The 12361-nt window shown below is 37.2% G+C and overlaps 1 protein-coding gene, 4 non-coding genes and 1 pseudogene across 5 annotated transcripts; all 6 read right to left on the bottom strand.

Annotated features, from left to right (window-relative positions):
- Positions 1–2610: 2610 nt before the first annotated feature.
- LOC113082128 (allantoicase) lies at positions 2611–7143 on the bottom strand. Its single transcript, XM_026254003.1, has 11 exons — positions 6565–7143; positions 6401–6451; positions 6239–6326; positions 5778–5897; positions 5614–5693; positions 5388–5520; positions 4355–4510; positions 3961–4034; positions 3773–3881; positions 3373–3500; positions 2611–3293 (listed from the first exon to the last, which is right to left on the bottom strand). The coding sequence occupies exons 1-11, from the start codon at positions 6652–6654 to the stop codon at positions 3123–3125; spliced, it is 1200 nt and encodes a 399-aa protein (XP_026109788.1). The 5' UTR covers positions 6655–7143; the 3' UTR covers positions 2611–3122.
- A 1662-nt stretch (positions 7144–8805) lies between these two features.
- LOC113082127 (40S ribosomal protein S7-like) lies at positions 8806–11944 on the bottom strand (annotated as a pseudogene).
- On the bottom strand, positions 9185–9405 carry LOC113082130 (small nucleolar RNA SNORA73 family). The gene has a single exon (XR_003282447.1). It is a non-coding gene; the product is annotated as a small nucleolar RNA SNORA73 family (small nucleolar RNA).
- LOC113082129 (small nucleolar RNA SNORA73 family) lies at positions 9705–9925 on the bottom strand. The gene has a single exon (XR_003282446.1). It is a non-coding gene; the product is annotated as a small nucleolar RNA SNORA73 family (small nucleolar RNA).
- LOC113082132 (small nucleolar RNA SNORA73 family) lies at positions 10212–10430 on the bottom strand. The gene has a single exon (XR_003282449.1). It is a non-coding gene; the product is annotated as a small nucleolar RNA SNORA73 family (small nucleolar RNA).
- Positions 11378–11597, bottom strand: LOC113082131 (small nucleolar RNA SNORA73 family). The gene has a single exon (XR_003282448.1). It is a non-coding gene; the product is annotated as a small nucleolar RNA SNORA73 family (small nucleolar RNA).
- Positions 11945–12361: the final 417 nt, after the last annotated feature.

Genomic DNA, 12361 nt, shown 5'->3' with positions numbered 1-12361 from the left:
AAGTCTTTCATTTCAGTATATTTCTCATCAAATTCTTCTAAGACTAAATGTTCTTAGATATCCAGATTATCCAACAAATGTCTCATTTTTACTTTTCTCTAAATACATGTTACTTTCATGGAATGAAACCGGATTTAAATTCATTTATAAAAATTCACATGATAAACTGGATGGCAACATATGTGCACAAACAAACGTTTTTCAACAAAATAGTTGGTGTGGAAAAACAATATTTCATGATAATAAAGACACGCAAGACATTTCACATTGACCTTTTCTCAAAGCAAAGTGCTGAGTGTGCAGTTCACCCCCTCTGTCATTTAAGCCCAGTCCAACAAACACTTATCTTCCTCCACAGCAAAGAGCCCTGAGTGTGTGAGAGTGAGTGAGTGTGTGTTCATGTGTCTGCATGAGTGAGCATAATATACTGTAATTAATCACAATGCAGCCTGTTTGACTCCAGAGAAATGAGAGATTTCTGGTGCTGTCTTGCATCTCCAGATGTCAGGCTGTTCAAGGACATCTAGAACTATATGAGCACAATATGCATATTCATTTTTGCGGTTTTAAATTCTGCTTATTTTGTTTTGGATATGTCATTCGATGCTGAAATCTTAGTTAATGTCATTTTTATCATTTTAAAAAATAGTGACGTCTCTCATTCTTAATCAGATTCAGTTAAATGCCTCATTCATGAAACACAAACAGAATTTGAACAGCTCAAAAAAACATTCTTTAAAACCATTTAATGCAACAATTTGCACTGAAATGGTTTCATGAACAATCTACATTGAGATTTCTTCTCCATGAATGAGGCCCACTGACTGTATTTTATATGGCTAGGGCTCCTAGCAGAATTTTTCTCCACCATGCCGACACAATTTGTCCTGCTTTGAGCCACTGCCTTAATCTGTGGAGAAACATGACAAAATGATTGGAAGAAAAAAAAACCACTCACTGGAAAATCACTGCATCTGCAGAAGCTATCTATGCAATTGCACAGAGTAAATGCCAACAAGTTTGAAACATGTGATTGAATGTCAAAATCCCACTTTCTTTTTTCACAACTGTTCCGAGGGATAAGCACGTATTGGAAGAAACGTCAAAAGTATATGTCAACTGCAACTTTTCATGTAAACAGAGATAAGCTCCAATTCATTTCTTGACTCAGACATATTTTTTAAAATCAAAGACCTGTTGATGCATGTTCCTATATCAGAAAAATTTCAGCAAAATATTTTAGAAAATACTGCTCATCAAAGAGGGACACACACAGCAGGATATTTTTGATATTGATATTTTTAATCAAAATATTCACCCCTTTTGTAATATAACGTTTACAGCATTAAACATTCTAAAAATAATAATAAAAATTATATATATAATTTACACCTGTACACTGTTCCTTGCACAAGAATCCATATGCCTTAATTTTTTTCATGTTATGGAGCTGCCTTAAGTTAAATTGCTTTAAATTACTTTTTCCCACATCATTCTAGACTCCATATGCCATGGCAAAGCAAAAAAACATCTTTTTTTCAACATCTTTGTAAATTTATTAAAAATAAAAAACTTAAATGAATCCATTGGATAAGAATTCAAACCATTATCTGGGACAGTTGAATTTAGCTCAGAAGCATTCATACAGGTGAGTCTCAATAAATTAAGAGTGTTGTGGAGAAGTGCATTTATTTCAGTAATTCAACTCAAATTGTGAAACTTGTGTATTAAATTAATTCAGTGCACACAGACTGCAGTAGTTTAAGTCTTTGGTTCTTTTAATTGTGATGATTTTGGCTCACATTTAACAAAAACCCACCAATTCATATTCTCAACCAATTATAATACTTCATAAGACCAATAAAAAAAGTGGAAAGTATGTTCTTTTACGGTACGTGTAGTCAATTTTTGGTAGGGGCTCCTTTTGCTTTAATTGCTGCCCCAATTCATCGTGGCATGGAGGTGATCAGTTTGTGGCACTGCTGAGGTGGTCTGGAAGCCCAGATTTCTTTGACAGTGGCCTTCAGCTATTCTGCAAGGAAGCATGAAGTGCTCCAACATTTCTTGGTAAACGGGTGCAGTGACTTTGGTTTTCAAAAAACACAATGGACCAACACCAGAAGATGACATTGTACCCCAAATCATCACAGACTGTGGTAACTCAACACTGGACTTCAGGCAACACAGCTTGGGCTATGAGCTTATCCATCCTTCCTCCAGACTCTAGGACCTCGGTTTCCAAATGAAATATAAAACTTGCTCTCATATGAAAAGAGGACTTTGGACCACTGAGCAACAGTCCAGTTCTTCTTCTCCTTAGCCCAGGTAAGATGTCTCTGTTGTTGTCTTTGGTTCAGCAAATTCCTTGACACGTGTGTGTGTGTGTGTGTGTGTGGCTCTTGATGCCTTGATCTACTTATTTTCGTTTTTTACTTTTTATAAATTTAAAAAGTAATTTAAAACAGTTTAACAAAATGTGTAATAAACGAAGGAGTATGAATACTTTTGCAAGGCAATATATATATATATATATATATACAGTATAACAACAGTAATTATTATAGTATTACAATTATGTTTGAGAGGGGATTTTTCTATGACGCATGCAAGCAGAACTTTTCAAATGTGTGTGAAAACAATTATCCTGTTATTTTCAATGCGACTGTACAGTCTGTGCAGTGTCTTTTATTTTGTCCATCACGTTGAGACTGTCTGCATCTGCTCACATTACTGTTTTAATTAAATTAAATTAAATTAACATTGATCCAGGCAAACATTCATATCAACACTGATAGATACACACAATATGTATTATATGCATAATATGCATTTTCAAAGCTATTTTGTATATCTAAAGTATCAGACTTGGCAATATACAATACAAACAAATTAAGTGAAGGTTCATTTTATTAGCTATTTTGAGAGTATTTGATTGGTGTTTTCTGAAACATTGCCCTTGAACATAATTCTTTTGAATACTGTACCATAGCTAAGGTTATTAGGTATTGTATTGTATATAGTATGTCTTCAATGCTGTTTTTTACATTATTGTATTCATATTTTAAATCACAACAGATGACCTTCATTCTTCTGTAACTGTCTGCTGAAAGTACATGATGGCATTACAGTTTGGAGATTTGCTGAGGGCGAGTCATGTTGTTGGACACCGGTCGACCCCAGAGTCTGAGTCTGCTGACCCCCCCGTCGGGAGCTATGACCAGACGCACATGAGTCACAGGCCCACACTGCACCACTGACTCCCCAGAAAACAAATGCCTGTGGTGTGCCTTCAGCTAGATAAGGAAGATTGTGATCACATTTACATAGAACAAAAAGGAATAAAGATGAAATTATCGGATGAGCAAGTCATACTTTTTGAGGAGGAAGAAGAATTCTCCACTTGGGGGTTTTGTCAGAGCGCCAATGGTTACGAATCAAGTTGTTCTCCTCATCTGGGGTCAAACAGCAGGTTTCAATCTTGCAGGAGTCTGGGAAATTTCCTAAGGAAAATGGTTGATTAAAAAGTCTCATGCTGAATAAATCTTGCTGAACCCTAAATTTTTAAAAAGTATCATATGTCTCACAATGACTATATATCTCATGGTGTAATTTTGTGTGTTTCGGTGACTTTATTTCTTATTTTAAACTTTATCTGAAGCTAATTTTTTATTTGCTGCTTCGAGGCTTCCATGCAGACACTGTTGTTTTAAATGTAAAACATTTATACACAAAATGCTACAAAATGGAAATAAATATTCAACATTTTTTGTACCTTTAAAATGGTTGGTGTCTACTTCAATTTTGCTTATGATGCCAGGATGTCCTAGTCTGAGAATAGCCCACTCAAATCCTGGCACCTGTAATATGCCTTTCTCATCCACCTGAAAACCAGTATATGGGATCAGTGTGGAATATTACAGATATTTGTGATGTTTCCTGAACTGAAAAGAAGGCTTTTACCTTTAAAACTTTGGGCCGATCCAGGCGTCTGGCTGTCTCCCACCCATCACCCATGCTGTCAGCCCTTCCTAGACCTACAGAGAAACACACATTCAGACAATCACAAAGTACTGAGCCAGATCTAGAAATATCTCATGTTATTCCATAATCTTCTCCAAACAGTCATTAAATTGACCATAACTTATTTGTTGGGAAGCAATGTTTAGTATTCTCTCAGGAAGTTATTAAAAATGAAGTCTGGGAAACAGTCCAGACAGAGTTTTTATATGCCTGATTGAAAAAGTCTGTAAAAGTGGTCTGCATTTTAGATGCTTCTCTTGGCACAACTGAACAAAAAAAGCCATTGTACCTCTAAAAGATATTTTTCAACTTGTCATTACAAAAAATCTCTCACCAATCATATTGCATGGGTGACCAAAGTGGGCATCGCTGTAGCCTACGCATACACCCCCATTGACCAGGGCAACAAGATCCACTAGGTCTTGACTAGACACAGTGGACCAGTCCTTCTTCCCAATGCCATAAACTTTCAGCCTCGCAATGCCGCCATCTGCCAAACATCAATAAAATATTCAAAGCTAAGGTGTCGTTTTTTTTATGTTAAAACACTCGTTTCCATTGTTTCTAAGTTAAAACACTTATTTTAACATGCTCAGACAACTAGGTAGGCAACAGTAGTTTGATTGTGTGTGTGTGTGTGTGTGTGTGTGTGTATATATATATATATATATAAATATATCAAATCATCTTAAAAGAGATCATCTTTAAAAAAAAAAAAGCAAACAAACATTTCTTTACTTTTTTGTTGCAAATCAAAATGTGTAATGCTGTGATTCACATCATAACTTACTGGATTGATTCATGGCTTATAACACTTTAACAAAGACTTCATGGCTTATAACAATTAAACAAAGACTTGATTTTTTTTTTTTATTCCTATGTGAAAAATTATTCCGGAACCAAGGTTGGTGTAAGGGTGTGTTTTACTCTATAGTGTTGATGTAGGCCAGGAATAACTGTCTGACGAACCAGTGGCAGGAGAGGATTGGTGGATAGTGGCACAGAAATTACACACTTCAACTTTAAGTCAAAGCTACAATTGTTTCAACAATTTATCAAAAGATTCTTGTAAGCACTTCAGGCAAGAAATCATCCGCTAAGAAAAGTAAGTAAATAAATTACAACATAAAAAAAATTAACTACATATAGTACACCAGTGTTTAGATGGTTTATAAATAAAGTGTTAATATTTTATTAGCATTTTACAACCCTTCATTTGTTTTCATTTTACAAAACAAATGGCTCTCTAAGACACTGCTCCGCTGTAGCATCTCTCCCCGGGCCGTTTTTTATTATTATTATGAATGATCACATTCTCTGTTTTGTCTTTTTTTTTTTATTGCACTGAATGATTCATGGTGTATTACCTGGATATATGTTAAGGCGGATATGGGTAACTCTATGTGGGTAGGTGACGTTCAGGTAGTTGTGGCATGATTCAGAGTACCCCGGCCTCAGCTTTGTCATCGGGACAAGCTCCTCCCAGCTGTCTGAGTTAAGCTGGGCAACATAAATTCAGAATGAGTTCCCTCAGAAATACAGACTGGATTATGTATATAAAAAATATCTAGTGCACCAGAGGATGGTTTACACCTGTGCTACAGCTTCGAACTGGCTTGGGGAAGCTGCCATGCCTGTACGATCTCCTTCAAGAGTGAATGACGGCATCTGATCTGATTTAAATGTGACATATCATTAGATATAATGAAGGTAACCTTATACTTTGGTTCTTAAAGGCTACAGCCATAGATACCCACCAAGACACGCAGCTTGAATGGAGGTGTATGGCGCATAGTTCCCCGTGAAGAAAGATGTGTCCACATCAAAGCCATGAATAATTCCTGGAACTCCTAACTGAATGATGCACCAGTCGTGACCTTTAACACAAGATGAGAGACACATGCATCTTTCATGAGATCACTGAAATCTGTTGTAAGTACAGACAGAGCACTCTTTGAGATTACAAAACATGCCCTGAAAGCCTGATCAGATGTGGAAGCGTCTCAGTATTGCAGTACATCTTTCTCTCATCCGTTCATTTCAGATCATCAGAGAGACTGGATGGATGAGAGGAGGAAGTAGCCTGCAGCTATTCTGCTCTAAATCATCCAGGCTCAATGGAACTAGAGCTCATTAGAGAGAAATGAGAAACACACAGAGAGCCCCATTTCCCAGTTTTACAGTGAACTCGCTTTGATTTGTGCAGTTGGACTAATACCTGGAATTCTTTTCCTCCTGGTTTCCCAGCCATCCATCCATTTTCCGTATTCAGTAAACGCCGAGGCTATGAATTCTGGAGGGTCTCTCTTAAAAGTTTCAGATCATCATCATAATTAATACAAAATAATACCACAAAATGTAAACACAAGAAGGACTTTACCTTTAAAAGATTTCTAGCAGGGGCAAACCACTCATCCGTGGCAAAAACCACCTTTAATGACAATGTTAGTAGTTTGTTAATCAATTTAAATGATCAAACGCAATCTATGAATATAGGAATATATAAAGTGATAAGATATTATTTCAAATGCTCCATTTTTTCACCTTTCCTCCAGCTGTTTCGCATGCGAGGTTGTTGAACTGTAGGAAGTGTGGCTGACTGCTGGTCTCCTTCTGCACTGGTCGATTTGCCATGTTTGGTGTGATTAGATTGTAAATGCTATACCACTTAAATTTAGCTTTCGTTTAATATGACAAGAATCCAGAAAATTGTAGAGAGAATTGATAACTCTCCGCGATAAAATAGGTCGACTAACTACAATATTTAACTGGTACTCAAAAACAAACTCTTAAACAGAGCGAAGTCCATGCACCATGCATACATGCACTGAGTGTAATCTTCAAACATAATCGTGGGACGTTTGCAGTAACAGTTAAAGGAAATTACGCAGTATAATCATCGATTTTGTATCGAACAAATTCTGCAACATTTTAAACAAGTTGCTAAATCAGGGCCCGTGTTCACGAAACATTTTATCTTTCCACTATGAGTTCTCCTAAAAAATAGTAACAGTTTTTATCAAGATTGTTCTCTTAAAACCTATCCACAAAGCTGCTGAGATTAACTTTTACTAAGAAATAGAGAGAAGCGTAAAACTAAGAGTAAGGGCGGGGTTGACCTCGTTGCTATGTATGATGTCAGCATGCGTACTAACTATGCACACAGTGATTGGCTGATAGTCTCTATCAGAATAGATTTATTAATGAAAATATTGTAGAGCACAATATTATGTTTGCGTTTTCAAATAAAGGTTTAAAAAAAATAAATTAAATGTTAGTTGCCAGATTAAAAAAATGCAGGATAAGTGTCACTTAATTAAACAAGTATATGTGCAGCTTACTGTCAGCATCTTGCATGTATGCTCCTCAAACCAATTAGCGGAAATGCATATAAACAGCATTTTAATTAACAGAGAAGAATAATCATGGCTGATAGTAATACATTCAAATGTAAAAAGAAAAAATAAACAAACTGGACACAAGCACGTTACTTCTTGCCAACTGGTTAATGAAAACAAATTGAAGTACAGAGTTGAGGTAACCCCCAAAACCAAAGGTGATCCTTTCGGAAAAGTCATGATCATCAAATGTTTCTAAAATGTTTACATTCAGAGGCAGATTTCCGGCAACCGCCATTTTAGGATAGTTTGTGACTTGGTCTTAGTGACTTAGGAGTCCTCTTCACTACCCCTAACCTTTCACAGGTTTAGGAGCTAGTTTTAGCACTAAAAAAAAGCAAACATTTAGGGGTCCTAAATTTAGTAATAACAGGCCCATTATTTTTTAGTTTCTCTTAAATAGGCAAGCTATTAGCTACTTTTAGCCCGAAGATGTTTTGTGAATACATAAAGAATCTTAATGCAAAAAGGAGCTCCTAGCGACAAAATTCTAAGAAAATTCTTAGAATTGTGGGCGTTTACTCTTAAAATTAAAGAAAAAATCCTAGTGAAGAAAAAAAATCAGAAATAATCTTAACGCTTAAAAGAGGTCTTAAGGTCGTAAAAGTTTTCAAGCTAAATTAAGAGTTTTCTGAGAGGATTCTTAGAATCTTTATGAATACGAGCCCAGGAATACAACTACCATAAGGAGTAGTAGTTGGTATCGTTTCATGTAGTTTTTGAATGTCGTTTATGAAATATATTGCACAGGACCCTAGAAAAAAAATCCTCGTTGGCTTACAAATTTACATCAGGAATAATTTCTATAAAATAAGGCCATTTTTATTGACCCGCTGGACTGTTAAGAGGAAAACACAGTTAATTTGCTTTCGAATTATTAAACTATTAAATGCTTTCGAATTAAAATGAATAAAAAGGTTAAAACATTTAAATCAGCAAATTAAGTTTTAACTTTTTTTTTTTTTAATTCATTTTAATTTGAAAGCACAGGGCATTGACCAACATACCATCTGCATATGATTTCTGGCAATTAATATGGTCTTAATATAGCCACAATCTTGGCTGCTGGATAGCCTGGTTTAGATCACATCTTAAACCATATCTTCTGGGAGTCATGATCAGAACAGAAATTAGTTTGAACACTTTAAAATAGTTTACTCATGATTTTGGCTTCTAGAATGACAGGGTCAAAACATCAATCTTCTATAACTTGCATTCTTTCACACTTAATCTGCTGCACAGTAATTATGCACAAACAAGAGTAAAGGATTGCTATGACCTCATACATTTTCAGAACATGTCTTTTTCTGATGTAATACATTAATTAACAAGCATGTTAGTGAGAAGTCACTCAATGACTTCATAAAAGAATGAAAAGCAGACTTGGGAACATGACAGTAAACAAATTTATTTTGTCATCTGCGCTTTACAGTTGGAACTCTGGGAATTCAAATATCACATCCTTGCCTGTGAGCTTCTTATAGACACCAGAGAAGGTCTCAACCTGAAACAAAACCCAAATTACCTTGGTTACTTAAATGTCCAGTTTTCAAAAATCTGGTTAAAAACTTATTAGGCAACTGTGACTAACTCCTAAAATTTAAACATCAAAACACAAGTAATGCATACTAATTTAGTTTTCAAACGGAAAAAATTGTTAAAATAAAAGGAATAAAAAAAAGTTTCGATTGCACATAAAATTATGATTGCCTTGTAATACAGCCAAAAAAAATAACAATAAATCGTAGCCCCAATCTGACAATTAATAATATGCACTGCATGGTTTACCTCCCCAGTAATGGCCCAAAGGGCTCTGGGAAGATGTAGGAATATACAGGACGCTGTCCACACCAGCCAGAGGCCGGGGACAAGCTTGCTATCCAACGTCGTGGAACGGGACTGTACGTCATGGCACCAAAGTGCTGCGCTCCCTTACGCCACACGGACAGAGCCACATGAGAGCCATCTCACAGGATGTCCACGTTGGGTGATTTTTATAATTAATTTTAATTTGTCATTTTATCCTAAGAGGGTGGTACTCACTTTGTGTTCAACATTGTTTTGCTGTGCCTTGTCGAGATGGACCTTGATGAGCCTGCTGCTGTCCAGTTTCACGCGAATCCTTTTGCCAACAATCTCGCTGGGGAAGACCAGGTCCTCAAGGATAGCATCGTGGACGTTAGTCAGAGTTCGGCTGAAAGGGAAAACCGATCAAGTGGGTTAATTTTGCCACTAAACAGAAGTTCATCTGACCCAAAAATTAAGCATCTTAAATAGAACAGTTTTGGCTGTGCACTGCATGGTTTACCTCCCCAGTAATGGCCCAAAGGGCTCTGGGAAGATGTAGGAATATACAGGACGCTGTCCTCACCAGCCAGAGGCCGGGGACAAGCTTGCTATCCAACGTCGTGGAACGGGACTGTACGTCACGGCACCAAAGTGCTGCGCTCCCTTACGCCACACGGACAGAGCCACATGAGAGCCATCTCACAGGATGTCCACGTTGGTTTTCTATATGCTAACAGGCCAATCAGCATAACATTGCTATGGTAGGCACAATCACACTGAAAAAAGCAAGCACTACTAACCCTGACTCCGAAAATACAGCTTCCAAAATGCAACAAGACGACATTTACCTCCTGGGGCGCTTCTGCTTGTTTTTTGTGCGGCTTTTCCTTGTGGGCTTAGGCAGGATTCTTCTCTGGAAGACAAGATCAAATCTAGATTAAAAATTATTTTGGTGGGCAACATGCCAATTCTTCAGGAGAAATCACATCATTGTTGCTCTAAAAAGCATATGCACTGCATGGTTTACCTCCCCAGTAATGGCCCAAAGGGCTCTGGAAGATGTAGGAATATACAGGACGCTGTCCACACCAGCCAGAGGCCGGGGACAGCTTAATATCCAACGTCGTGGAACGGGACTGTACGTCATGGCACAGAAGTGCTGCGCTCCCTTACGCCACACGGACAGAGCCACATGAGAGCCATCTCACAGGATGTCCACGTTGGGAAAAATCAAATCAACCAAGACTAAATCAAAGTTTTCAGGATCTCATGAAATCACTTGGTGAGAGTTTCTCTTTACCAATGCAAACATGATCCTAAAATAGCTCAACTGGATAAAAAATAAAATAAAGGCCAACAGGCAGTAAATGCTAGTTAGGGATAAAGAGGGACATTAAAAATTATTTTAAAAAATTATACGCATGTCTGCAAAAGGTTATTGGACCATTTACATTTTCAATAGTCCATTCAATTTTAGCAGGTGTGCACAATTCAGAAACTTAAATTTACTATTTAGTGCTTTTTAGATTGTAAAATTGTCCCATCAAATTTGTCATATGCACAGTTCAAAAAATGTTATTTCCAATTTAACGGTTTCTGGATTGAAAAATAGTGCATACCAGTGAAATATGATTGACTATTAAAAACTAGATCGTTCAAATGCACGCAATTAATTTTTTTGATTATACATAGCTGCACTAAGCACATGACTCAAAGTGAAGGAGCACACTAACAAACTGTGGCCTCAAAGCTAACAGACATGGACTAAATTTCACATCTGAAGATGATTTTGTGAGGTATTTAAAAAAATATCACCTCAAGGGATTACATTTAAAAGTTGAATTAAACAGCAAAAATACAAAAAAACAAAATGGCAGCCAACCATTTAATATATATATATAAAAAAAAAACACATAGAAAGGACAAACCTTACCTGTGCAATGAACACCACATGCTTGCCGCTGAATTTCTTTTCCAGCTCACGCACAAGCCTCACCTGGATCTTCTGGAAGGACTTCAGCTGGGGCACAGGCACAAAGATGATGATGGCTTTCTGCTACCACCAACCTCGAATTTCCTGAGAAAGACAGGGAATCAATAATATGAAGTTACAAGAGCATAAATATGAATGACTTAACCTAGAATTCACACAAGGACCAGTAACGTTAAGGACATGTGCACTGCATGGTTTACCTCCCAGTAATGGCCCAAAGGGCTCTGGGAAGATGTAGGAATATACAGGACGCTTTCCACACCAGCCAGAGGCCGGGGACAAGCTTGCTATCCAACGTCGTGGAACGGGACTGTACGTCATGGCACCAAAGTGCTGCGCTCCCTTACGCCACACGGACAGAGCCACATGAGAGCCATCTCACAGGATGTCCACGTTGGTTTTCAACTATCAGTTTCACAAACAGCTACTTATCTGAAGCAGCTACAGTTGAATTACTGATTGTGATGGCAACCATTCAAAATGAATGAACCAAGCAAGAGCTTTACCTTAGCAGCAGTGATGTGAAGCTCCCTCAGCTGAGCCTTCAAATCAGAGTTCATCTCCAGCTCAAGAAGAGCCTGCATCAGACAGACAACAGCTTATCATTAGGGGCTACAGATACACCATCACATTTCAAAGAGATCATATGCTATACCTGGGAAATGCCCGACTCAAACTCATCTGGCTTTTCGCCATTTGGCTTCACTATTTTCGCGCTGGTACTGAACATGGCCCGTGTCTGAAACACACAAACAGACTTAATTAGAATAAAAAAAAAAAAAAAAAGTTACACCGCAGAAACTGCTAATTTATCAACTCCCGTGTTGTTCCCAATCTAAAAGTAACGTTACATCCTCATTATACACAAATGCTGCAAACTGACAGTCTCAATTTACATTCAATTTATGGAGGAAAAAAAGCAGTGATAGACTAAAAGCGTCAGCAGTAACATCCTCTTTAGTGTTCTGCAGAAGCAAGTAATTAAGAATTACATCAGGGTGAGTAAATTAAAACGACACAATTGAACTACACTTCAAAGATAACATACAACTTAACTTACTGGGTCTGCAGGTAACATTAATGTTAGGCAAGGTGACATCCTAACATTAGAATCCGTAATATCGGTTTCAGAGGTAAAATTATTAAAATTAAATTAGCTATC

This window comes from Carassius auratus, unplaced genomic scaffold (assembly GCF_003368295.1).
Source record: "Carassius auratus strain Wakin unplaced genomic scaffold, ASM336829v1 scaf_tig00035765, whole genome shotgun sequence".
In the NCBI taxonomy this organism is placed as follows: domain Eukaryota; kingdom Metazoa; phylum Chordata; class Actinopteri; order Cypriniformes; family Cyprinidae; genus Carassius; species Carassius auratus.
The sequence above is the reverse complement of the archived record's forward strand: the minus strand, read 5'-3'. Positions and strand labels throughout refer to the sequence as shown.